Source organism: Zosterops lateralis (assembly GCF_965231275.1).
Source record: "Zosterops lateralis genome assembly, chromosome: 24".
Classification (NCBI taxonomy): Eukaryota; Metazoa; Chordata; class Aves; order Passeriformes; family Zosteropidae; genus Zosterops; species Zosterops lateralis.
Window position 1 is genome coordinate 6921410 of NC_139784.1, and position 25541 is coordinate 6946950.

The 25541-nt window shown below is 57.0% G+C and overlaps 1 protein-coding gene across 1 annotated transcript in view; it reads left to right on the forward strand.

Moving 5' to 3' along the window:
• Positions 1 to 25541, forward strand: part of KCNH6 (potassium voltage-gated channel subfamily H member 6) — a 33111-nt gene that overhangs the window by 225 nt on the left and 7345 nt on the right. Inside the window, exons 2-7 of the mRNA XM_083877718.1 lie at positions 3103 to 3333; positions 11271 to 11426; positions 17653 to 17864; positions 21957 to 22385; positions 23101 to 23500; positions 23723 to 23922. Of these exons, the coding sequence (XP_083733844.1) occupies positions 3103 to 3333; positions 11271 to 11426; positions 17653 to 17864; positions 21957 to 22385; positions 23101 to 23500; positions 23723 to 23922 (1628 nt within the window). The remainder of the gene's footprint in view (positions 1 to 3102; positions 3334 to 11270; positions 11427 to 17652; positions 17865 to 21956; positions 22386 to 23100; positions 23501 to 23722; positions 23923 to 25541) is intronic.

Here is a 25541-nt window from a genome sequence, read left to right on the forward strand (position 1 = left end):
GGGGGGGAGAGGGGTGGGCGACAGGCAGAGTGTCCCCGCGGGTGTTTATAGACAGGACACCGAGCCAGCCCAGCCTGGGGGTTTCCCCGGGGACACCGCGACCCCCCGGAGCCCCCGGGCCGGGACGGGGGGACAGGGCGGGCGGGGAGGGGTCCCGGCTGGTGAGGAGGGGTCCCGGCGGGCGGACAGGGGGACAGAGGGGTGGGGAGGGGTCCCGGCTGGTGGGGAGGGGTCCCGGCGGCCGGACAGGGGGACAGAGGGGTGGGGAGGGGTCCCGGCGGGCGGACAGGGGGACAGAGGGGTGGGGAGGGGTCCCGGCGGGCGGACAGGGGGACAGAGGGCTGGGGAGGGGTCCCGGCGGGCGGACAGGGGGACAGAGGGCTGGGGAGGGGTCCCGGCGGGCGGACAGGGGCACAGGGGTCGCCCCAGCGCGCTCGGGCTCGCTGTTTGCCTGTTCGCCTCCAACTCCGCGCTCCCGGCCGCCGCCGTCCCTGGCGAAACGTTGCCATTTGCTGTTGCTCCGAGTAATCTCTTTATAGGAATATTCGGGCTGGTTTCGCGTCAAACACAGGGAAAAGTCCGTCCGCACCGGGGAGCGCTGGGGGGGCGTGTGGCTGGGCGGGGGCTCCGCTCTCTGGGACCCCCAACAGGGCTGGGACCCCCCACAATGCTGGGGGTGACCAGGGGACTGGGGTCCCCCAAAAACTGAGCTCGGGGGGCTGCTGTGGGGTGCCGGGGCTGTGCGCCCCCCACTGTCCCGCCTCGTTTGGGGTTTTCTCTGGGGTCCAAGTGGGCAAATTCCCTGCCGGGTCTGCCTGGCCTGGCCTGGCCTGGCAGTGACTGACGCGACCCTGGGGATGGAAAGTGAGAAAAACTGTCGCTGGTTGCTATCAGTTCCCCCGGGAAGCGGCGGCCGGGGAGCAGCGGGGCCAAGGCGAGGGGTGACAGCGAGGGGTGACAGCGAGGGGTGACAGCGAGGGGTGACAGCGAGGGGTGACAGCGAGGGGTGACAGCGAGGACTGAGCCAGGCCCTGTCCCTGCCCTCCCTCCCTGCACCCTGCCAGCCGTGTCGGGCACCAGCCGAGATCTGCTAAAACATCACCCCACGCCGTGACAGGTGTTTGGGAGACACCGAACCAGCACACCCAATACATCTTTGCTCCAGGCAGTGAGTTTTTCCACGCCTGTGGGTGCCTTCACCCCCAAGCCCGCAGCTCCCATGGGTGCAGCTGCTCCTGGTGAGTCCCTGTCGCAGCCAGAGGGGCCCAACTCTGCCCTGCCAAAGCCCTGGTGCTGTGGGATTGAGGGAAAATCTGCAGGTGAGGGCAGGGCAGGCAGCAAAACTGGGGGTGAAAAAAAAACCCCCCCAAGGAGATCTGGCTCTGCGGCTCCTTCCCATCCTGGCGTTGGTCACATCCCTGTGCTCAGCACAGCCGGGCCCGGCGCCCTGCCAGGCCTGTAAATCCTGCCCTGCGCCAGCCCAGCCGGGCTCCAGACTGGAGCCAGCCCATGGATGGGGAAACTGTTCATCAGCTGGGGAGTGTGCCCCAGGAGCAGGGCTCTGGGAGAAGGTCCCCTCCTTGTGCTGTCTGTCTTCCAGCTGGCAAAGCAATTTGGGTATGGAAGGATCGGGAAGAAGGAACTGGGAAAATATTTGTCTGTGGTGGTTTGTGCTGTTTGCAGCGTCGGCACCAGCGTCAGCCCCGTGTGGGAAAGGGAAAGGTGCCCGAGTGGGAGTCCCCCCACAAAGGGCCACCGAGGAGCTCTCAGAGGGTGGGATGAAGCAGGAGACTTGTGCAGCATCCCCGGGGATGCTGGTTTTACTGGGAGGCATCCTGCAGAGCTGGGACTCTCAGGTGCTGTTGGGGAGAGCCCTGATGTGCCTGGGAGGGGTCCCCCCCAACCCCAGTGGGGCTCGGTGCTGCAGCTGTGCAGAGGTTTCTCTTCCATTTGGGTAAAATTCCTGGTGAGGCTGGAGCGCAGCAGGGTTCTGGAGCATGCAAGCTGCAGATGCCATTCCTGGGTAATCCAGGAGATTAATTGGGGTCTGGGCTGGGAGGCAGCCTCCAAATGGACCCTCTGCTCAGCCCTGCCTTCAGCTCCAGCTCGGAGCCGATGCCAAATGCTGAGAGATGGTGCTGGAGGGTACATGGCATCCACCACATCAGCATCCAGACCCCTCTCACATGCCAGCAAACCTGTCCCAGAGCCCAGCACTCCTCTATATGCTTTAAAAAAAACAAAATCAAACCAAATCAGAGCTCACCCCAAGACAAGGATGGAAATGGCTCTGTGTGGGCTGGATGACGTGGGCTGTGCAGTGCTGCCACACGCCCTGGCAAGGCAGCAAGTCTGAGTCTGGCCCCAGCCCAGCCTAGGTGGCTGCAGCGCCAGGAGGGAATGGGGCAGCACCACTCCCTGCCTCAGTTTCCCCTTTCCTTCACTTGAGCACTTTACTTTTTGAACATCACAAAGCCCAGCAGGGTCTGGATTTCACCTTCAGCCCAAAGGCACAATTATCCCATAAAATATTAGGAGAATCATTAATGTGATGGGTTTCACTCCTGCTTCCCGTGAAGCCAAGCCTCACACTCATCCCTCCTCTTGCCCCTTGCCTGACTTCAGTCAAATCTGAGCAAGGGTGGAAAGTGTCTGAGATAACTCAGCTCCCTGATAAGCCCCTGGGAAGGGACAGAGGCTGCAGCTCTCCCCTCTGCCTGCAGTGCTGGTCAGGGACAGATTGCCCATTAGTCAGCAGAGAGTCCCCACATGCCAGTGGTGAGATGTCAAGGCTGCAGGACTGGCCAATCCCAGCAAAACTGCCTCTGCTGAGAAACGCCCCTCTGGGTCCCCCTGTCCCCACAGCCACAAATCACATGAAACTGGGGACACCTTCTCTCTTTGAAGAGCAGAGCAGTACCTGAGATGGTGTGGGCAGAGGTCAGCCACTCTCCCCACAGGCCTGTCCCCAGGGAGCCTGTCTCTGCATAAACCCCACAGCAGGTGACATCAAAAACCACAAGCTCACCCCCTGCGCCCAGGCTGTGATCCCCAATCCCTGTGGGTCCCCTCTAAGCCTCCTGCTCTCCTGCCTCCCTGCAGACCGCAAGTTCCTCATCGCCAACGCCCAGATGGAGAACTGTGCCATCATCTACTGCAACGACGGTTTCTGCGAGATGTTCGGCTACTCCCGCGTGGAGGTGATGCAGCAGCCCTGCACCTGTGACTTCCTCACCGGCCCCGACACCACCAAGAGCTCCATTGCCCAGCTCACCCAGGCCCTGCTCGGCTCCGAGGAGTGCAAGCTGGAGATCCTTTACTACCGCAAAGACAGTAAGAGTCTCTCCCTGGGGTGATCCAGTGGTGGGTGGTGTGACCTGCCCTGGATTTGGGCTGTGAGAAGCCAGTGATGGAGGCAAACAGGATCTGATGCTACCAGGGCATCAGGATTGCACACCCAGGCTCAGGGCTTTGCTGAGAGCAAATCCATAGTGGCTCCCGGTGTGATGGAGGCATCTCTGCTGTCATGGAGCACATTGAGACCTTGAGCGATAGAGGATGTTGCCAGATAATTTGGGAATCAGGTCATTTGTGAGGCCTTGGGGATGGCTCGGAGCTCCTGGGACAAGCTGTGTCATTGCCTGTGGGATCCCTGCACCAGGAATGAGAATCCAGTGGGAAGCCCATGGAGAAGCCAGGCTGGGACACAGGTCCTCCAGTCTGTGCTCCAAGATGAGATGAGACAGACCCCCCATCTCTGCTGGGAGTGGGTGCAGCCATCGGCCTCAGAGCTGCCTTTCCAGTGAGCAGGATGTGGCTGTGCGTGCACAGATGGAATTACGTTAAGATGAAAATGAAGCTTTGATGGAAAATACGAGTGATTAGTTCTAATACGGCAGGAAGTTAAATAAATATTTAGTGCTCGATGCTGCAAAACAGCAGTGGCCAGGGCTCCCAGGGGCAGAGAAATGCAGGCCCAGTGCTCATGGGAGGTTAAAAATATGAAGTGTTTCCGTTTTTTTAACCTGTGGAGCTTTCCCATTGCTTCAGATTGTATTGATGGGGGCTTGGCCTGAGCACAGGGCTGCACCCCACTGCAGCCAGTTAGAGGAGCACCACTGGAAGCAAAAGGAACCCTGGCTCCCAGCCCAGCACCCTATCTTGGGGGCTGGCACCCGGGTGTCCTGGCCTCCCTCCAAGACCCTATCTCCTGGGCTGGCATCCAGGTGCCAGCATATCAGCCCCCAGAGTTATTCACTGGCAGCACCTCTGCGTGTTATCCCGGCGTTATCCCAGCAGGACCTGACCCTGCGCGGTGCCAGGATCGGGCCACTCGGTCAAGGCCCTTCCTGTGGGACCAGTCCTGGGTGGAGAGGGGCCATGAGTGGTGCCAGCTCTGGGTGCAAGTCCCCCCCTTCAGCAGTTGCAGGGCCTGGCTGGAGTCCAGTGCAGTGCTGGGGACACACAGAGGAGCAGCACACACCGTCCCCCTGCTCCCATCCCAGTGCCAGCGTGGCCATGCACTGGCTGTGGCAAGGACAGCAAGTGCAGCCCTGATCCATTTCCTCCCTCCCTCCCTCCCTCAGGATAGTTTCCCATTCTGTCCCCGGGGACTACTTGGCTTGCCAGCCTGATCCATTGCCGTGCTCCCTGCTTTGAAGCATTCCTGCTGGGCTCACGGGATGCTCGGTGCTGTCCTCAGAGCCCTGCTCTTCCTCTAGGCCATGGGGAACTCTCATTGCAGCTCTCAGCCGCTTTCTTCTCTCTTTTTTATTAAAAAAAGAGAGGAAAAAAAATAAAAAAAATAAAAAGCCCAGGAGCAAACCCTTCATGTCTATTTTTAAAACCCAACCCCACCAGCAGTATGCTTTCCAATTGTTTCCCCCCAGCTCTCAGCCTGCGACCGCTCGGCCCATTATAAATGGGTCTTATCGGCAAAGAAAAGGCTTTTGCATTATAGGGAGCTGCTGCTTAATTAGCCGGCGGAGCTCCGAACCTGCCTGTCCTCTTTTTCATACCAGCAGCACCAATCTCCAGCCTCGACCTGCTGTTTATTACTGCGGTACTCCCGGCTCTGCAGCTCGCGGGGTTGTTTCCTCGCTTTTCTGGCTGACAGAGGCAATATCATACCCAAAATCTGCCCGTTGGAGACACCTGAGCAGGGCCAGGGAGGGATGGAGGGAGGTAGGTGGGAAGGGGCCACCCAAGGGTGCCTGGGCCAGTGGGTTCTGGGGTCAGGCAGGATGCTGAGTGATGGGGGATGTGTGGCCCTGGGGACAGCCTGGCTGCTCGGTCCCCACCCGGATGCCCCTGCTGTCATCACCTAATTGTGAACAGAGCCAAACGAGCCAGGAATACCAACAGTGAGCCCAGCTCCAAAATGGAACCAAGCACCTGTGGGGGAAGGTGGGAGCAGCCCAGCTAGGGCAGTTGTCCCTCCCTGCCACACCAGCCCCAAAAAGGCCTTGGAAAGAGGGAAGAGCCCGTTGGCAGCGCGTGTGGGCTCTAATCCCAGCTCAAAGCTGGGAGATCAGTGAAAAGTTAATTTCCTTACAAGATGCTTCACAGCTGGAACTGGCCCAGACAGGGGGGTCAGCACGGGATCAGCTCCTGCCACAGCGAGGAGCAGCCGTGGCCTCCAGCCCTGGGGACTCACTGGCCACCGTGGCCAGGGTGAGTTCAAATCCTCCAGCATCCCCTGAGGACAGCACCAAGGAGCTGGTGGAGCTGAGCTGCATCCAGGGTTGGGTTTATTCCCTCTTCAGGGATGGTGTGGTTTGCAGTGAAGCCACTGGCCAGGGCTCGCAGGGTCCCCAGAGCAGAGAGTGGCCCCAGGTGCTGAGTGCCACCGTGCCAGCATGGCCTGAGCAGCAGCAGCTGGTGGCACTCACTCTGCTTAATCCGCGTGAACGTGATGCTGATGAATATGAAAGGGGAGATGTGGCTGTGACAGCTGGAGCAGCTGATGGGGCAGCCCCAGCCCCTCCATCCTCTCCTGGGCAGAGCCCACAGCTTGTCCCCTCCAGCAGCAGTTCGTGTCAGTCCCCTTGGAACTGGGATTAGGGGCTGGGATCAGGCCAGCAGACTCATAACACTGGTGCAGAAGCCAGGATTTTCTCCCGGGAGGTCCAGGAGTGGGAGGGGCAGAGAGTGATTGGGGTGCCCCATGGCACGCAGCATGTCCCCCCAACAGGTCCCCAGGGGGGCCTGAGCAAACAGCCAGGCAGGCAGGGGTTGGGAAGTGCCACCACACCCAAAGGGGGCAGGGGCACAAATGTGACACGTCCCCTCTGTCCCCAGCCCAGGGCACATCTATGGCACTGCAGAGATGTCCCCAGCAGCTGCTGCCAGGAAGGCTGGTCCCAGAGATCCTGTTCTGTGGTCCCAGGGATTGCTCCTGTGGAGCTGGTCCTCGAGATCCTGTGCTGTGGAGCAGATTCTGCCATCCTTGGCACGGCTGTGCTGCAGCTCCAGGCACCCCCATTGCCCTGGCTGTGCCCCAGGGCCAGTGTGACTAGGGCAGAGAGCTGGAAGAGACACATTTTTCATCCTCTGCTGCTCCACCGATGCTTTTTGCTTGGATCTGATGTCCTATGAACAAAAGGACAGGCTCAGATCATGCCCAGCACCTCCAAGAATGCTGCCTGGAGCAAGCTTTTTCCTGAAATCCCTGCCCTGGCAGAGTCCCTGATTCCCACCCTGAGCTCTCCATCCTCATCCCTAATGACTGTTGCATCCCGAGTGGGAGGCAGCCCCATGTGCCATGGGAACAGGGCCCTGGGGTGGCCAGATATCCCCAGGAAACGCTGTCAGCCCTGCAGCTTTGGCCACACGGCCCCACTCTGAGATGGACTAACTCCTGCAGCCAGTGGGATTTAGCAAGGGAAGGACTGAGGGCCTGGACAAGGCCACTCACTTCACTTGCAGAAGAGGTTAAGATGCATTTTGCCAACCACTGTATTGATCCAGGAGCTCTTTTGGCTCCTGGGGGTCAGAGCATCTTTCCATCTGCACCCCAAACCACCCTGCTAGGCTTGGATCTTTCTTGTGATACCCACATTTTGGTGGGTACCCTCAGCCACCTGATACTCCTGGTTTTGCTTCTCCACTTCTGCCTCCAGCCTATAAGGCCTGGAATTTAAGAAGAAGCCTGTAAGCACATGAATCCCTGTCCTTCCTCACTGCGCAGGGGAACCTCCGTCCCACTGATGTTACTTAATAAGGTCATTTTTTCTGGCCTGGTGTCCTGTGGGTTTCAGTCTCCTGATGCCCTGTCTGGGTGTGGGGAGAGTGGCCGGGACAGACCCTGTGTTGCACATTCCCTCCCTGCACAGGGGGGATGCAGACCTGCAGGGGCTCCCCCCAGCTCCCAAGAGTGACCAATCCCCCACTAGCTCAGACTCTATCTCCTTTTTTTTTTTTCCATCCCAACTCAGGGATTTGCTTTAGGGCTTCCCAGAAATCTGCACTTCCCTTTGAAGTTCTCCCCGGCCCCGACACTGATGTATCCCAGGATAGGAGCACAGCTTGGTCATCCAGGCTTCTCTCTGGGCATGGCAGCCACCCCCAGAGCAGAGTTCTGTTCCCATCTCTGTCCCCGTCCCCTCCGTGCCCTTCCCAGCCCCTCTCCTCTACTCCTTTATATAATACCACTATAGATTTAGCCACTCTGCCATGAGACCCTGCAGATTAAATCTCCTGGCCGGGGGGAGGGCACGCCTGGGTAAGAGCTCCTAGCGCAGATTAATAGCTCGCTTTTTTAATATTCATAACAATACTGGCTCGTGTCCGGCTCTCGGAAACCCCCGTGTCCTGTTGATTGGTTTAATACTGATGATACTGACAAATGCATTAACCACCGGTGGCTGCAGGGGATAAGAGGGACAGGGAGGGAGGGCCCCCAGCAATGACATTTTTAATGTTATTAAGCGTTGGCTTTTATCAAGGTCAGAAGACACGGCGGGTGAGAAACCTCCAGGCACTCGCTCAGCTTGGGGGTGCTGGAAGATCAAACCCAGGAGTTTGGGGAATGAGCTGGTTTCCCCAGCCCATACAAGCCCACCACATTGGCTGTGGGACCCTCCAAACCTGTGTCTGTGTTGTACCCCACCTGCCAAGCTCTTTCTGCAGCCCCCAGGCTGGGTTTCACCCCAGATGGGCACAGGCACCCTCGTGCTGGTGGCCACAGAGCACAGGCAGGTTGTGAACGCCCCGAGGGCTCCTCCAAGAGATCATTTGGTGGCTGGATAAAATTAGATGGATGGAGACAGATTAGCTGAACAGCTGAAAGGAAGAGGCAGTCAGATGGATGGGGACAGTCGATCGAGGAGCAAGGAGGGGAGGGCAGGGCTGAGGTCCCCCCGGGGCTGGCTCAGCCCACTGGTGCTACAGCAGGTCTGGGCTGGCTGCTTTTTGTGAAGAGGGATGGGGAGGCTCAGTGCTCAGCAGAGCCCAGGCTGGCTCACCACAGGGAAACTGAGTCAGGGGAAGAGGGTGCCACAGCTCTCCCATCTGCAGCCTCTCCACAGAGCTGGGGGTGCTCCAAATCACAGCAGCACAGAGAGCCCAAATCCTGGGGGAATGCCCTGTCTCTGGGCCAGGCTTAAGGGAATCTGCTGCTCCCATCCCTGTCCCTGATCCTCCCCCATTCCCTCGACACCTCCGTGCTGTGCAGTGTGGGTCTGAGCAGGCACTGAGTTCCTGGCAGGCAGAGCTGTGCCTGTTTGGGGCTGATTCCCCTGGTTATGGAGGGGGATTAACTTCTGGCCCACCCTGAATTGGCCAGGCAGTTGGACTAGATTATTGCTGTAGTTCCCTCCCAACAGAAATAGTCTATTTTATTTAATTTGAGAAGGGATCAGCGAGGGGCTCACAGTGACATTGGCCAGGGCTGCTCAAGCTCAGCACCTCCCAGATCTCCAGGATCAAACCAGGCACCAGCTGCCACCCAAACCCACCCCCAGCCGCCTCCCAGCTGCTCCTTATATCCCTCCAACTGGATGTAACTGGGCCCAGTTTTCAGCTGTCCAGCACTGGTCATGGGATTAACCCTTCCCGTGCCACATTGGGCCTGGCAGGATGTGACCCCCCTGAGAAGAGCTCAGAGCCCATCCCTTCTCACTGCCATGGAGGAACTCAGGAGGGAAACGTGAGGCAGTGAAGGAATGCAGGAGGGCAGAGAACCTGAGCCAGGACTGGGCTTTCTGGATCAGAATTCCCAGTCCAGGGGGAAGCATGGAGTTGATGGGTGCCCATGCCCATGAGGGTCCCAGGAAGTTGCTGATGCTTCAAAACCACCCCTGGGGGGGAAAACAACTCCTCATTTTCTAACAGTACGAAGGAGAAAGGATCCCTGAGAGGGCTCCCTGTGCACAGCCCCTGCACATACCGTGCCAGCACTGACAGTGGCACAGCTGTGGCATCCTGGGGATGGCACCCTGTCATCCCACCCAGCACACCTCACTCACTCAGCACCACTGACAGAGCACTCCTTGATCTAAAGATCCCTAAAAACCCTGACAAAGAGAGGGAAGAGAGCTCAATTCTTCCTGCTCCACACAGAGGTAACCTGCCACCTGCCATGCAGCCCCCGAGCAGCTTTATCTGCCAAAAATCCACTCCATCCTCCTCAGCTCACATATTTAAGTGGATTCCCTCTCCCTTTGGTGAACAGTAGAGGAAGAGAGGAGAGGAGAGGAAAGGAAAGGAAAGGGAAAAGGGAAAAGGGAAAAGGGAAAAGGGAAAAGGGAAAAGGGAAAAGGGAAAAGGGAAAAGGGAAAAGGGAAAAGAAAAGAGAAAAGAAAAGAAAAGAAAAGAAAAGAAAAGAAAAGAAAAGAAAAGAAAAGAAAAGAAAAGAAAAGAAAAGAAAAGAAAAGAAAAGAAAAGAAAAGAAAAGAAAAGAAAAGAAAAGAAAAGAAAAGAAAAGAAAAGAAAAGAAAAGAAAAGAAAAGAAAAGAAATCATGGCTGCTGGGGTCTTTAGACAGATTTCACCATATCCATTTCTTTCCCGTTCTTGTTCCTGTGTGTGTCCGTGTATGTACACATCCCTGACGTCAGGGCAGATTTTGAAGTTGCCCGATGCCGGCCATCTGCTCCTGATTACGGGAGGCCCTGAGCTCCTTAAAATTATACGCAGAAAGGCCGCCGTGCCCCTCCCGGCTGGAGTGGGAGCTCTGGGTCCTGCCCGGGCTGATAATCCCTGGAGATCAGAGCAGGGAAAGGAGAGACCAGGGACCTGCACCGGGCAAAAACTGCCATGCAAAGAGGTTGGCTCCATATGGGCTGGAATGGTACCTGGGGGCTCCATCACCTCCAGGAGTTTGGGGATGTTCAGGGGGTTTTGCCAGAGGGACCATGACAGTGGTTTGGGGGGTCCCACTCCCACCAGTGCCAAAGGAACAGCAGAGAGCTCAAGGAAGGGACTCAGTGATTATACCCCGAGGTTGGGTTTTTGGAGGATTTGGTGGGAATAAAGCTGGCAAAGGAGGCAGGAAACCACCTGCATCCTTCGCTTCGTGCTTTGGAAAAGACCCATTTTCAGTCTGGAAAACTAAAAGTTTTCACCTTTTGGAAAAGGCGTTTTCGGTTGCCTCTAATTGCAGACTGGTGCCTGGCTGCTGCACCAGAAGAGCCACAGGGTTGAGCTGACATGCAGCAGGAAAATCCCTGTGGACACATCTGGGATCCTCCTCACAGCCTCCATCACTCCCAAGACACTGAGCCAGTCCTCGTGCCCCCTTTGTGCCTCAGTTTCCCCATGGCAGGACAAGACGAGGCAATGCCTGACCACTCCAGGCCTTCAGGGAATGTCCTTGGGGGCCACCACACTGATCCCACCCCATCCTGCTGCCCCCGTGGGCTCACCCCCATTGCCTGCATCCATTCCCCAAAATCTGCCTGGTGATTGCAGGGCAATTAACTACAGCGTGATTACAAGCAGGATGCTTAATGAGGTTAAACCACTACCTGGGACTTCCTGAGTTCTTAATTACTCACTCTTTAATTGCTGCTCTCAAGTACATTAATATAAATGACTGTCTGGGACAGAAAAAAAAAAGAGATGTGATCAGTGTGATTGGGATGCTCCAGGGATAGGGCCCTTTCCCAGGGCTCAGATCATGTTCCGTATCCTCCACTACCCACCAGCAGGGATTGCACCCATTAAAGTGCTCAAAAAACCCCACTTTTCTGCTAAAAGAGGTGCAGGAGGGAGGGAGGAGGAGGTGAGGGTCTCCTGTGCAGCCCCCCTGAGCCTGTCTCTGCCCGGCAGCGTCGTGTTTCCGCTGCCTGGTGGACGTGGTGCCCGTGAAGAACGAGGAAGGTGTGGTCATCATGTTCATCCTCAACTTCGAGGACCTGGCCCAGCTCATCGCCAAGAGCACCGGGAGGAGCCTTCACCAGCGCCTGTCCAAGACCTGGAGCAAAGGTGGGTGTGTGTGGGGAGAGCAGCACGGTGCCCTCAGCCCAAGAGCAGAGCTGGGCACTGAAGGATGCACCTGTGTCTGGGCAGGATCCTGCACGGCAAGAGGTTTGTGTCTGTGCACGGCCGCAGCTCTGCCTGCTCAGGGACTGGTCCAGCCAAATCCCAGCTGGATGGGAAGAGGCTGTTTGAGCCAGCTGTGCTCCCCTCGCATCCACAGCTGCCCACATACACTTCCCAAAATCCCAGAGAGGTGGGGAACGGGGCTGGGGACTGACCTCCTGCAAGGGATGGTGCCTTTTGAGAGGAGGTCTGGCTGTGAGTGGAGCAGTGGAGTCTCCTCTGTGAACGCCCCTGCATTGCTGGATCTTTTTCATATTTAACGCTGTCTTGGGCTGGAGGTGCTGGTGTGGGGCAGGACCTGTGTGTGGGGTCACCAGGAGGACATTTGGGGTCACCAACAGCACGGCTGTGCTGTGGGGATGTCACTGCAGGGAAATGGCACAAAGGTGACTGCGCTTTGACTGCTCAGCCTGCCCCAGCTTCAGGCTATTCCCTGCTCTCCTAGGCTCATTCCAAGGTTTTGGAGACAGTGGAAAATTCAAATTCCCTTTTTTGGGAAGACTGAATCAAAGGGAAGCTGTGGTGAGGCTCTCGAGGGGATGTGGATATTCGAGGATGCAGATGTTAGACTTGACAAAGAGCTGTAACATCTAAATCTCCTCCTTCCATGCAGCCCCCAGCGCTGGTCACCTCTACTTGAGTCAGGGAAATAATCCCACATCTGCCTTCATGACGACATTCCCTAGGGGTGTTGTTGGGAGGCTGTGGGCAGCCCTCAAAATAAAGTTGTGGGAGCAACATGGGTCTGTCCCCCCATGGCACATGAGGTGGCACAGCACGACCAGGATCAGAGCCAGGGCCACATCAGGGGACAATGGGGACAACTGCCCATTGAACTGCAGTGTGTGAGTCTCAGCGCATTCCCACTCGGTGCATATCCATATCCTGGAGCCGTTCAGGTGTCTGTGTATGGCAGCAAGTTTTATATGGGTTTATATGTGCTCAGGCCAGACATGCACACAGGGGGCTCGTGGATGTGCGTGTGTGAATGGACAGATCACTGTGCCTGTGTTCGTAGCTCTGTGAAGTGACGAGATTCATATTTTTTGATGGATTGCTTTAGCTACCCTCTGCATATGACCCGCAGAGGAAATTCCAGATTCCAGAACCAGTGTTGCTTTGCAGCCCCACCAGCTCTAAATATCTCAACATATGATGCACCCATACCCCATCCCATCCAAAGACAGAAGGCACCCAAATCAAGAGTACCTGTCACTTCCCTCCATGTTGGACCTTGTGCATCCCAAGGGGTGTTTCTTGGGTTTCCCACTCTGGTGACAGGGAGTGTGGAAAGGCCAGAGCTGCTGGTGCCAGTCCAGATTGAGCTCTCGTGCACAGGTTTTCTGACTGTCATTAATTGCATTGCCACAGGTGGCTGTGTTGCTGTTCACCAGCTCACTGGCGTGCAGGGAAAGTTGGATGCCTTGCTTCTTCCAGATGAAAAGCTGCTCTGGGCAGTGGGGATGGGTTGAGCAAAGGGAGCCCATGTGGCACCCCATGGGCAGGGGCATTTCTGGGCAGGCTGGGACCCTGCCCAGGCAGCTCAGTGGTGTTTTGGGGCTGGATGAGGGAAGCTAATCTTGTCAAAACCAAAGAGCTCCTAAACGTGATGCTTTTTTTCCAGGGGACAAGGTCTTTGTGGAGTTCATGCCACATCCCACACGCCCCAGGATTTAGGCCCCCTTTTGTGCAGTTAGGGAGCACAGTTGGTGCTGCTGGATGAGCTTCAGGGCTGACCCAGGCCCCGAGGGTGTGAACTCTGCAGTAGGAAGTGACCATTGTCTCCTCTAGAAGAGGAAAAAGGACTTTGCATTGAATGTCACAACCAGGGAATGTCACAGCATTGAGCCCTCTCCATATCTGGGCTCTTCCTCTCCTGCACCTCTCCCACAGCTCCTAGCAGCCCTGGCTGCCCTTGTCCCAGCCCCACTCCCTGGTGAGGTGGTCTCCTGGTCCCCTGTGATGGCAGGAAGGGACCTGTGTGGTCCAAATTCCCTCACTGAAAATCCAAAACAAATCCAGGAACAAAATTACTAGAACTACTTTTCTTTCAATAGCTTTCTAAATTATCATCTCTATTGTGTGTGTTGGGTTTTTTGTTGTTTTTTTTTTTTTTCCTCTTAAGTTCCACCAAGGAGATTTAGAGGCTCGATTTCCTCTGGGTCCAAATCCCTTAAGTGGCTTTAACCTCTTTAATTGGCTTAGGGGTGCTCTGCACCTTTCCTGTCTGACATCTGCAGTTGTAGGGAACTCTTCTCCAGCTCAGAGGAGCTTGCTGCCAGGTCAGGCTCTGCCTCGAGCACACGGCGATGTGATGGCAGGGGAATAGCAAGTGCTTTGGAGGAGGAAAAGCCACACAGCACGTGCGTCCCCCAAAGCCACCCGAAAATTCCTCAGCCCCGTCCCGCCCCACTCCAGCCATCACATGCAGCTAGGTCACATCTTTCTCTCTTGTGTTTTGTTTTTCTTTCTAACAAGGTGAAGGTAGGAGTTTGAAGTTTAGTCTCCCGTCCCTGCGGCGACTCAAAATCCAGCGGAAATCTCTGCCCACCAGTGAGTTTGATGGAGTAGCCATTGACTATGGAAAGGTAACCGTAGCCTTTGTCTGATCTAAGCCCACAGGCCAGGTCCCAGTGCTCTCCCTGGCTGTCCCCATCCCAATCCCCCTTGGCTGCTGTGGCTGGGGCCATCTCTGGCACGGGGCCGGTGCTGGGCTGGCCCTGCTGGGGGCTTTGGCGGCCTGGGCTGCAGCTCCTCGTGCTGCTCTGCACATTCCATGGCTCGTGGGGGGAGCGGGACGTGTGCCACAGTGGGGAGGAAGGTCTGGCTCCAAACTGCAAGTTGTCCAGGATGGTGGAGCTCCAGGGAGTTGTCCCCTCACCTCAAGGAAAGGACGGGCTGGTGGCTGTAGGAGCGTGGAGCAGGTGTGCTCTGAGCAGGGACTGGCAGCTCGTTTCCCCATGTTTTCCTGGCAGGGACCAGGCAGCACAGGCAGGTCCAGCTTCTCAGCCATCCAAAGATTGTAGTTCCCATGGTGGAGGGTGATGCTGTCACCAAAGTTGAAAAACTGTTGGTGGGGCCTGTTTAGAGATTGCTGTTCTTGGTGGCTTCCTGACTGTCAATAGTGCTCAGGGTACCTCCAGTCAAAGGTGGTTTTTTTTCTGTTGTTTTCTGAAATGCTGCAGCTCGAGGAGGCTTCTGCTCTGCTAAGGCATCCCCAGGTGCCAGAGTGTGTGGGGTGTATCCAGGCAGCCTGGATAAATCTGCTTCCCCAAATCATAGATGCAATGAGATGGAAGGTGCCTGTCTTCTCAGAGGTTGTGCTTATGGTAGCTTGAAGATGTGTGTAGGGTTATCAGATGCTTTGGGCACATCATTCCTATAGGCACCAGCACTGCTAAAAGCTCTGAGTACCCCCAGGCTGGAGCTGCACGGGGCACTGCAGCGTTTCAGGGCACACACATGGAAAATGTGCATTGAGGACAACCTGATGATCCACCGTTTTGCTGGAGCTTGGTCAAGTGAGCACAGCCCTGCAGGTGCAGGGCCAGCCAGCAGCCAGCCTCTCCAGGCACCCCATCCTAAAACCTGCCCTAAGGGCCTTAGGGATGGTGACAAGTGCCACAGCCCCTCCTGTGGGTATCACTGCAGGGGCACAGTCTCACGGGTTTCTGCTCCAGAAGGTGGTTGCTTTGCACACCCCATTGCAGAAATTAAAGTCCAGAAATTCTTCAGGTCTCCAGGGAAAAAGGTTTAGCTATGATTAACGGTGGCTGTAGGAGAAGGAGGGCCAATATGGCCAAATTTGCAAACCCAGCAGCTCCTCCAGTGCTCCCAGGTGCAGAGCACATCCTCTCCCGTAACACCAGCACAGGGCCTGGGCGCTGACCCTCAGTGGCAGCCTGAGCTCTTGCAGCAGCTGAGGGAAGGGCAGCCCAGTGGTGGGACAGAGGGACATCTCAGAAAAACGCATGGCACAGCAGGAACTCCAGACAAGCCTGTCCCTAGGGCTCCTCTTCTCTTGCTCTCACCTGCTTCCCAGCTGTGCAGCATCGCCTTGCAAACCTCCCTGCGGCCGCCCAGCCTCCGGCGGGAGCTGGAAGGAGGAAGGAGCTGCCAGGTCCCCAGGGGACTCGGTCGCCCCACTCCAAAGCAGGTCCTGGTCCAGGCTGGAGATGACCTCAGGAGCTGCAGTGCTTCCCAGCCCTCTGCCTCTCCTCTTACCTACCCTGGCTCCCTCACCTTCCCCCCCAGCACGCGGGGACTCCTTCTAATACAACGCTTTCTCCTGGCTGTCTTAAAGCCTGGTGGTGACTCCCTGATTTTGAGGGACTTGAAGACATCGCCCAAGGAAAACTGTATGCAGTCAGAGACTGAATCCCTCCTGGAAAAGGAGCGGAGGTCAAGCCTGGAGGCCGATCCCACCCTACAACACTCGTCCCCGAAACAAGAGCCTCCCGTGCTGGGCCCACGAGGGTCGTACCCTGCGTGGGGGTTCTTTCGGTCTCGCCCCGGGGGCAGCTTCCACAGCCTCCGCAGGGTCTCCTCCTTGGACAACTTTGAGGCTGCGAGGTCTGAGTTCCAGAGAAAATTCAGGGAAAGGAGGGCAAACTCAGGTAGGGAAAACCCCGAAGGTGTCGGTTCTACTGCGGGAGTCAGAGTTCTGGCAATGGCCTCAGCACGTCTCGGGGGGGAGGTCTCGGTCTCTTTTCCCTCTGCAAAGTGGACGTTACCTGGGTCTTCTCCCCAAAGCCCACTGGTCTCCCTGCAATTCCCTGCACAGGCAGGTCCTGCTCTGTGGGTAGAGCCATCCATGGTTTGTGTGTGAGATGTGAGACCGTGTGAGGCTGCATTCCACACCAGGGGCATCCCGATGCCACCCCACCTTCCCTGGAGGGAGGGAAGGGGTCTGCAGGCATGTGCAGTGTGAGCTGTGTCCATGTGCTGGAGGTGGGTGAGACACCAGCCAGGCCACTCGGAAGGGCTGGAGGGAACGATCCTTCACCGTGCTATCCACACCCAGACCTCTGGTTCTCATGAGAGCGATGATGACAAATTAGATGGAGGTCAGGAAAGAGAAGCCTCTCAGCTGGGGATGAGAGAGATCAGTCTGTGGGTGTAAAAATGGGCTGGGGGTTCATGATCCTCCAATAGTCGTGGACCCTCAGGAGGAGACACAATGTAGAGGGAGGGAAGGGGAATGAGCAGGGAGAAGGGTGGCAGCAGGATGGCTGGTGCTAACGGGGCACCTTCACAGTGTCCTCAGACACCTCCTGCCCACACCACCACTTGGGTCAGTGTCAGAGTGAAAGGGTTAGAAGGGGTAAAAATCTGAAAATACAACCCTGCCCTGCCTGTGGGAGATGGAAAGGTTGGTACACACTGAGTGCAGTGCCTGGGGATGTTCCTGGAGCCCTGGATCTGGGCACAGGCTCCCATTCATGACAACACGCTGCCAAAAGCCTGACCATGAAATGACCACCTACACAACTTCCTCCCTGGTCCTGCACTGGGGTGACCCAGAGGCAGGTCCCCAGGGAGACATATCAGCATCCACCCCAACTACAGCTCTTCTTCTGGAGAAAGCTCTGACCTCCCTACCTGGAGCTGGGGGTGGAGGATATATCCAAGCAGGAATATCATCCAGCTCCTGGTTCAGTTTGGTGGCCAAAATCCAAGACAGCAGCTCAGGAGATGTGTTTGTCAGGGTAAAACAGGCAAGGGTGGAGGAGAACGACCTCCCTTGTCCTGTTTTCGTACCAGTTTGGGCATCTCTCCCTGAAGAATCTCAGTGGGTTGGTCCCCAACCCACTACAGTCATCGGGGTAGCAAAGGACACTGAGTGTCTGAGCCCCTTGAAGGAGATTTAATGGTGAAAAGATGGGTGATGTGTGGGAAAAACAGCCCTCTCTCAGGCATCCCATGTTGGGCATCCCACTTCTGAGCCAGCCTGAAGAAGTCAAGCCTTTATGGCCAAACAGATTTTGGCACCTTTTGGTGGCACCTTGTGGCACCTCCAGCTCCTGGAGGTCCTATACGAGGTCAGGGCTCTGGGGATCTGTCCCTGCTCCCAATGCCCTTCTCAATGCTCCTCTCCATCCTCTTTCAGAGGCTTCCCATGTCAAACCCAACCCCCCGAACTCCACCTCGGACTCGGACCTCATGAAGTACCGGACCATCAGCCAGATCCCCCAGTTCACGCTCAACTTTGTGGAGTTCAACCTGGAGAAGCATCGCTCCGGCTCCACCACCGAGATCGAGATCATCGCCCCCCACAAGGTGATGGAGCGCACCCAGAACGTCACCGAGAAGGTCACACAGGTACGTGGGGCAGTGAGAGGCCACCAAGGCAGCGATGGAGTGCTGGGGTTGCTGCTGGGGGACAGTCACAAACACTCCAGTGGCTTTGAGAGGAGACCTGGGGATTCCATCCCAGGAAATGCCAATATCCCCGTGTTTGGTTATGCCTTCCTCTGAATGGCTGAAATTCTTGGTTTAGTCCCTTAAATGAGTATTTCTGGTAATTTGTGGCTGGGCAAACACCAGCATGAACCGCTTCTGACGGTGGCCTTGAAGGGGACATGTTTGTGTGCACATGTGGCCTCTTTTGGGGGAAGCTCTGGCCACTGTTCCTGCCCCCCAGGGCTGGGAATGGACGCCCCGGGACACCGCCGGCCCCGAGGTGCCCAGCCAAGGACCCGGCCTGGTGTCACACAGGATCCCCTGGGAGACAGCAGGTGGCACTGCACTGTCACCAACACGTGTGGCACCGCCCATCACTGCAGGGGACACTTGGGCACTGTCACCCAAAGGGACGCGCGTGGAATAGCACATCCCACGGGGATATCAGAGTGTGTGAAGGATGCTGATGTGTCCCACAGTCCCGAGTAAGGAGCTCTTCTAGCTGTGGGGAAACTGAGGCACGGGAGAAATACATCTAAAGGCACCTCCCACTGTTGCCAGCAGCAGCCCAGGGCAAATTTAATGAAAGTGCAGCCATCTGACCCCAGAAAAGCCTCCAGGCTTGGGAGTTTTCTCCATCAGAGTGGGGTGCTATGCAGGATTCTCCTTCTGTCTCGGTGCCAGCAAACCTTTAACTTCACAGTCTCCGTGCACAGGGGCTGGGCTCCCCACTTCACACATCATGGAACAGTTCTTAGGCTTGTTTTGCCCCTGGGGGTGACCAGTGACCCGGGATTAGCCCCTGAACTCCCCCGTGGGACAGTGAGCAGCCTCCATGCCCCAGTCCCCATCACAGGGAACACACCAGGGATCAGTGGTCACGCTGGGGTGACTGTCACAGTGGTGTTGGTCACTCAGTGTGGGGTCAGTAGCTGGTTGTGGAGTGATGGGGTCAGAGCTGGTGGGTGGTGGCTGCAGGGCCCACAGAGGTCAATCTTCCCTTCACCTTCCATCTCCAGATGGGATGGGATGCAATGGGACAGGACAGGATGGACCTCTCCTCCCTGCCTGTCCTCACCCCAATGTCCCCCACACCTCCTGCCCAAGCCACAGCTCCCTGCTCCTGGCTGTTAAATAATTCATGGTGAGGCAGAGACGGCGGCCAGACACCGTCTAAAAATACCATCGGGTGGGCAGGGACTGGAGACAGGGGCTGTTTGGGATGGTCTGGCCCTGCAGTGAGCTGGCAGGGAGGGCAGGCCACAAGTGCAATAAAGGTCTCAGGCTCAGCCTCAGGGGACTGTAGCTCTGGAACGCAGCTTGGAGGCACACGGGGATGCTGTGGGGTTGGTGTCGCCAGACTGGGGTCCTGGCTGCAGGTGGCAGGTGTCCCAGTCCCCACATCTGTCCTGCTGGGCAGGAGGGTGCTGGGGACAGGGATGGGGGGCTGAGCTGTGTCAGTCTGTGTGCTGGGAGGGACACAGGGTCACTCTGAGCCTGCAGCCAGCACCATGGGCCTGATCCTGCCCGGCCACTTGTGCTTGAGGCTCTCCTGGTGGTTCTGGAGTGGCCCCCAGTTCAGCTCAGTCCCCTTATCCCCAGGCAAGGGACACTGGGGGACAGCTGGGAAGGTGATGGGTGCCAGGCACCACGGGCCATAAGCAATAGCCTGGGTTAGCCAGGGTCACAGGAGCCTCCCCCCTCTGTCACCCACAGCCCACACACACCCTGCTCCCTCCTACTCCTCCTTCTCCCTTCTGCACTCCCTCCCTCACTGCCAGACCCCACACCACGAGCCTGCGGCTAAAGCCGGTAAGTGCAGGAGGAAGGGGACAAAGAGAAGGGGCTCCCAGGAGGATCACCACGGGCAACACTGGCACTGCCACCTTCAGAGACTCCCAGGGCCACCCAGGCCACCCGAGGCCTCCCATCCCTTAGGGGCAGAGAGGAACAAGGCTGCAGCTGCTCCCTAGCTCTGTGTTGGTTTGGATGCTCTTCTGGGGGTTGTTTCTTTACCCTTTTCTGCCTCAGATCTTTGGGGCTGTGGATTTTTCATTCATTCCTGCCTGGAAAGCAAGAGGGCTTAACCTGTTCTTGCTTGTGCCATAGGAGCTAGGTGCCAGGAACAGGGACAAAGGGCAGGGCAGGTGCCCCAGCACTGGGGACAGTATTTGGTGGCCTGAATTCAGGACTGGTCCCACAGAGCTGCCTCCAGCCAGGCAGAACAAGCATTCAGCTGCTGAGGGTGGGAGCATTGCTGGTTTTCCCAGACACAGGGTGAAGGAGCCCATCTCAGGTCTTCTACATCATCCCATCTCAGTTTCGGGATCAAGCGTTTTATCAGTGTTGCCTCGTCCCCATCCCCACCATCCCCAGAGGAGCCGCTCCCCAAGCCGAGCTGGTGCTTCATTCCCTCCCCAACGATTGTGTTTGGGTCACTTTTTCCAATCCCTCCCCTCTCCGTCCACCAACGACGTCGACGGCTCCCGCTGCTCCATTGGCGCTGCCGTCCCCACGGGGGCCCCGCCATCGATTGGGTTTGATTAATCCGCGCTGGGCTCCCGAGTGCCCTTCGCAGCCGCATGTCTCCCACCCGCCTGGCCCAGTGCCTGCGTGCCTGCGTGGGCAATGCCACGGCCCGAGCGCTGCGCCCGCCGTGCCGGACGCTGCCGGGGCCCGTGGGGCTGGGGACCCCCATGGTGGACACCCGGACTTCGAGGGTCAGCTGCCGCCTGGGCCGCCGGGCGAGCTGCAGGCAGGTAGGAGCAGGGGGCACCTCTGGGGTGTGGGATCCTCCAGTGTCCTGGGGCTCTGGGATGTGGGAGCGGCTGCTTGTTGTTGGGATGGGGCTATAGATGCTTGAACAGGACAGCTGTCAGAGCAGGAAGGGTCAGAGCCTTCTTCCAGATCTTTGCCAGAGCCGTGGTGATGCTCATCGCTGTTGCCTTGGGATATGTGGATCTTCCTTTCCCCTCTCTCCTCTCCTCTGCAGCCCAGCAAAAAGCTCCCTTTTAGCTGGGGAGCTCAGTGCCAGGAGAGAGAATTGAGGCGCCCCTCACACTCCTCTGCAACTGGCACTGGTCCCAGCACCACAGGGACACTGGAGGTCAGCAGAGCAGCAGGGGCAGGAAGGGGATCCCGCTGCCCCCAGCTCCAAATAAGCCCCTTCGTGCCACCACCCCTCAGCACCCAAAGCAGGGCAGCTCCACCTCTCCCGTACCAAGTGCCTTGTGTTGTGTCCCCACAGTGGCTTTGGAGCCATCAGGAGCTGGCATTGGTCCTGGAGGGGGAGCTGGGCCAGGCCTGGGTGTGTGGGGAGCTCACTGGTGCTGTGCAGTGTCCCCATGAAAGCAGAGAGCCATGGGGACACATGACAGAGTGGGAGGGTGCTTGCACCATCTCACCACTTGAGATGGTGTTTGCACATTGGTGGCCACAGGTGAGATGGGAAATGTGCATTGCCTGAGGCTTTGCTGCAGGTGGCCCAAGCCATCCCTCTGCTTGGAGGACAACTGTGCCAGAAGGACAGGGGAAGATACTTGCTATGGCCAAGAAAGGCATGGAGCAAGGCTTGCAGGATGCCTGATGTGCTGTCACCCCAGGGTGGCACAGCCATGGGATGGCATCTCCACGCTGCCCAGCCCATTGCCTGTGCCAGGGACACCCAGCAGCTCCTGAGCAGGTGGCACGGAGCTGAGGGCAGGAGGCACAGAGCTGAGGGCAGGAGGCACAGCAGCAGGCACTTTCCTCTCTGCTGGGTCAGAAGAACATAAAGCAGGTAAGAAGCTGCCCCAAGGGTGCTGTGACCATCAGAGACAGACAAGGACCTCGGTGCGAGCCAGTGGGCAACTAGGCAAACACTTATGCAGCCAACAAAGGTGAAAAAAGCTGTAGGAAACCATTGTGTGCTCCTTAATGCTCTACCAGCACATGGAAGTGCCTTGCTTGGTTCCTGGCATTATCCAGCCTGTCTCCTGCTCTCCCATCCATCTCACACCCCTCTCCTGGCAGGTGCTGTCCCTGGGTGCCGATGTCCTTCCCGAGTACAAGCTGCAGGCGCCGCGCATCCACCGATGGACCATCCTGCACTACAGCCCCTTCAAGGCCGTGTGGGACTGGCTCATCCTCCTGCTGGTCATCTACACCGCCGTCTTCACCCCCTACTCGGCCGCCTTCCTGCTCAACGAGGAGCAGGTGGAGGAGAAGCGCTGGGACTGCAGCTACTCCTGCGACCCGCTCAACATCATCGACCTCATCGTGGACATCATGTTCATCGTGGACATTGTCATCAACTTCCGCACCACCTACGTCAACATCAACGACGAGGTGGTGAGCCACCCCGGCAAGATCGCCATCCATTACTTCAAGGGGTGGTTCCTCATCGACATGGTGGCTGCCATCCCCTTCGACCTGCTCATCTTCCGCTCTGGCTCTGATGAGGTAAGAGCCAGGCCTGTCAGGGCAGGAGGGGACTCCTGGATGGATAGGGAGAGATGGATGGGAAAGAAAGAAAGAAAGAAAGAAAGGGATGTGGATGGTTTGATGTAATTGGTGGATGGCCAAACCCATGGGGAGAGGGGTAGGTGGTCACAGGGTGGAGGAGAGTGTCTTTACAGGCTTTTAAGCAGCTGGGACCTGGGATTTCATATTTTAGGGCCGAGCAGTCCCTAGTCTAAATGTTAAGAGTGGATCCACTCCCCTTGCTGAGGCTGACCCAGCAGAGCAGGCTGGGGGGCTCAGCTTAACAGCCGGCCTCACACGCCTGTGTGGGTGAATTTGGGGGTGCATTGCACAGCAGTGGGATGTTCTGTACTGCCTGGAGGCTCCACATCTGGGAGTGAATTGCTCTCTTGTGAGCAATGGCTGGCAAGGTGAGGAACCATCGAGGAAACATGGGCTTGGCCTTGGCTCGTCTCACTTGCCCACCTCTAATCCCAGAGCTTGCTGCCTTTATGGTCAGCAGAGGAAAACCACCCTTCCTGTGCTGTGACTCATCTGACCCAGTTCGGAGGTCACCTCCAGGACAAGGTGATTCACACTCTAGAAATGCATTCTTATCCTTCAAAGGAAGCACGGCTCAGCTGGTAACGTGCCTTTGGAACATGCCATATTTATCCTTTGCTTGTCCCTGAGGTCTCTCACTTCTCCCCTGCAGACCACCACCCTCATTGGCCTCCTGAAGACGGCCCGGCTGCTGCGCCTGGTGCGGGTGGCGCGGAAACTGGACCGGTACTCGGAGTATGGGGCGGCCGTGCTCTTCCTGCTCATGTGCACCTTCGCCCTCATCGCCCACTGGCTGGCCTGCATCTGGTACGCCATTGGCAACGTGGAGAGGCCCTACATGGAGCACAAGATTGGCTGGCTGGACAACCTGGGCGACCAGATCGGCAAGCGCTACAACGACAGCGACCTCTCCTCTGGCCCGTCCATCAAGGATAAATATGTCACTGCCCTGTACTTCACCTTCAGCAGCCTCACCAGCGTGGGCTTTGGGAATGTCTCGCCCAACACCAACTCTGAGAAGATCTTCTCCATCTGTGTCATGCTCATTGGCTGTGAGTGCCTGGCACGTGTCCCACTGTCCCCATCCCTGCTTTGGAGGTTGGAGCATCTCCCTCTGCCTGTGCCTGTTCCGCACAGACAAATGGGTGGGGTGATAGAAGTACATGTTTTTGGGTCTTGGCAGATATGGGCTTTGGGACTCTGCTGGTTCCAGGTCTGATTTAGCTGGACATGCATCTCCCCATGTCCCACTGAGTCCTGCCCTGTCGTTTCAGCTCTGATGTACGCCAGCATCTTCGGCAACGTCTCAGCCATCATCCAGCGCCTCTACTCAGGCACAGCACGTTACCACACGCAGATGCTGCGGGTCAAGGAGTTCATCCGCTTCCACCAGATCCCCAACCCCCTGCGCCAGCGCCTGGAGGAGTATTTCCAGCATGCCTGGTCCTACACCAACGGCATTGACATGAATGCAGTGAGTACAGGCAGCCAGGCCCTGTGTCCCCACAGCACTTTGTCCTGAACAACACGACGTCTAGATCTGGGTCCACTTCCATCCTTTTCATCAGGACAGAGGCCGGAGACTTGGGAGGCTGGAGACAGACTCTATCCATACATCTCCTGCATTTCCACCGCCTACGTCCCCCTTTCTCCTTCTCTCCTTTTTCTGCCCATTGCTTTACATCTACCCAGAGGTTTTCCAGGGTGATGAGCACATTTCCTGGCCAGAGAGCAGGTTTGGTGGGGAGCTCAGAGTCTCTGTTGGCACTGAGCACTTTCAGGCTGGTGTCTGCTGGTGTCACAGGAGTGGAGCAGGTATCGATCCAGCTCCTCTCCACACCACCGGTTGCTAAGCAAAGTGCATCCTGCTCTCACAGCAGGGAAAGGAGGGCATTTAAATAAACCTCGATCCATTTTAATTAGAGCCCAGAGAGGCAGCTGTTTGTTAGCAAAGGGGGGATCAATGGCGGGGCTGTGCTGGAGAGGCGCCGTGTCTCCGAGCCGGCAGCAGGGCTGGTGCTGACGGCGCCGGGGCTCTGCAGGGATCAGGATGTGGCTGGGCCGAGGGATTCTGGGCTGGGGACTGGACTCACAGGCCCAGAATTCAGTGCACAGACGTGGTGGCTCAGCCAGCAGCAAGGCAGAGGAATGAGAAAGGATAAGGCAAGAAGAGACATGAGATCTCATATTCCTGGTCTCTCGGCTCTGGGCAAGTTATCAGCCCACTCATTCCCAGCTGATGCTCCTTCTTTTCCTTAAGATTTGATCCTGAGCAGCATCAGGACCACAGATTTGTATGAATTCAGCATCTCCCTCTAAAGTTGCTGCTGCCACATGAAATAAGGGGGCAGCATTTGGGGGTTTGCTGCTGTGAGAGCTTTGGGTTAACCCTCCCCGGCGGAGGAGACACCCTGGGCTGGACATCAGTGGCAGTAATGAGGAGCAGTGCCATGGCACCCTACCAAGAACAAGTGCTCTTGGCTTAGCTCAAACCCAGGTCCACAAATGCCCTGTGAGAGCAGAGCTTGCAGCTCAGCCGTGCCACCACTCACACCAATTCCTGCTGCAGAGACACGGTGTGATCTCATCAATCACCCCACAGCCTGATCAATTCTCCCACCCCTGATTTCCCAGTAGGGAAACACTCCTGCTAGCACGGGAGATCAGGATGAAGCCACAAACAAGTTGTGCTCACCAGCCCCAGCATGGCTGTTCCAGATTTAGCCACCAGCGGGGTGTGAGCAAAGAGGACAGCAAGGAGGACCCCAGGGCCATATGCTGCTCTCCAAAAAAACTCAAATCCATGTGGTTTTTCACCTTGGCACCGTGAGTCATTGGTGGCAGCAGCTTTCTCCATATTGTGAGTTTTACCTTGGTGTCACCTTCACATTCAGCTTTTGTTCAACAAGAGGTATTTGCACAGGTATATTTAGCTGTCAGTGCAGACAACTCTCCCATGCTGCTGCCTCTTGGCATTCAGGCAGGTGCTGTTTAATTAAGCTTTTTGTGCTCTTTGCGCCAGTTTCTGGTCCCATTCATCCGAGATTAGTGGGTGTAAAGATGAAAAAGGGGATATGCCACCAGTGAGTATAA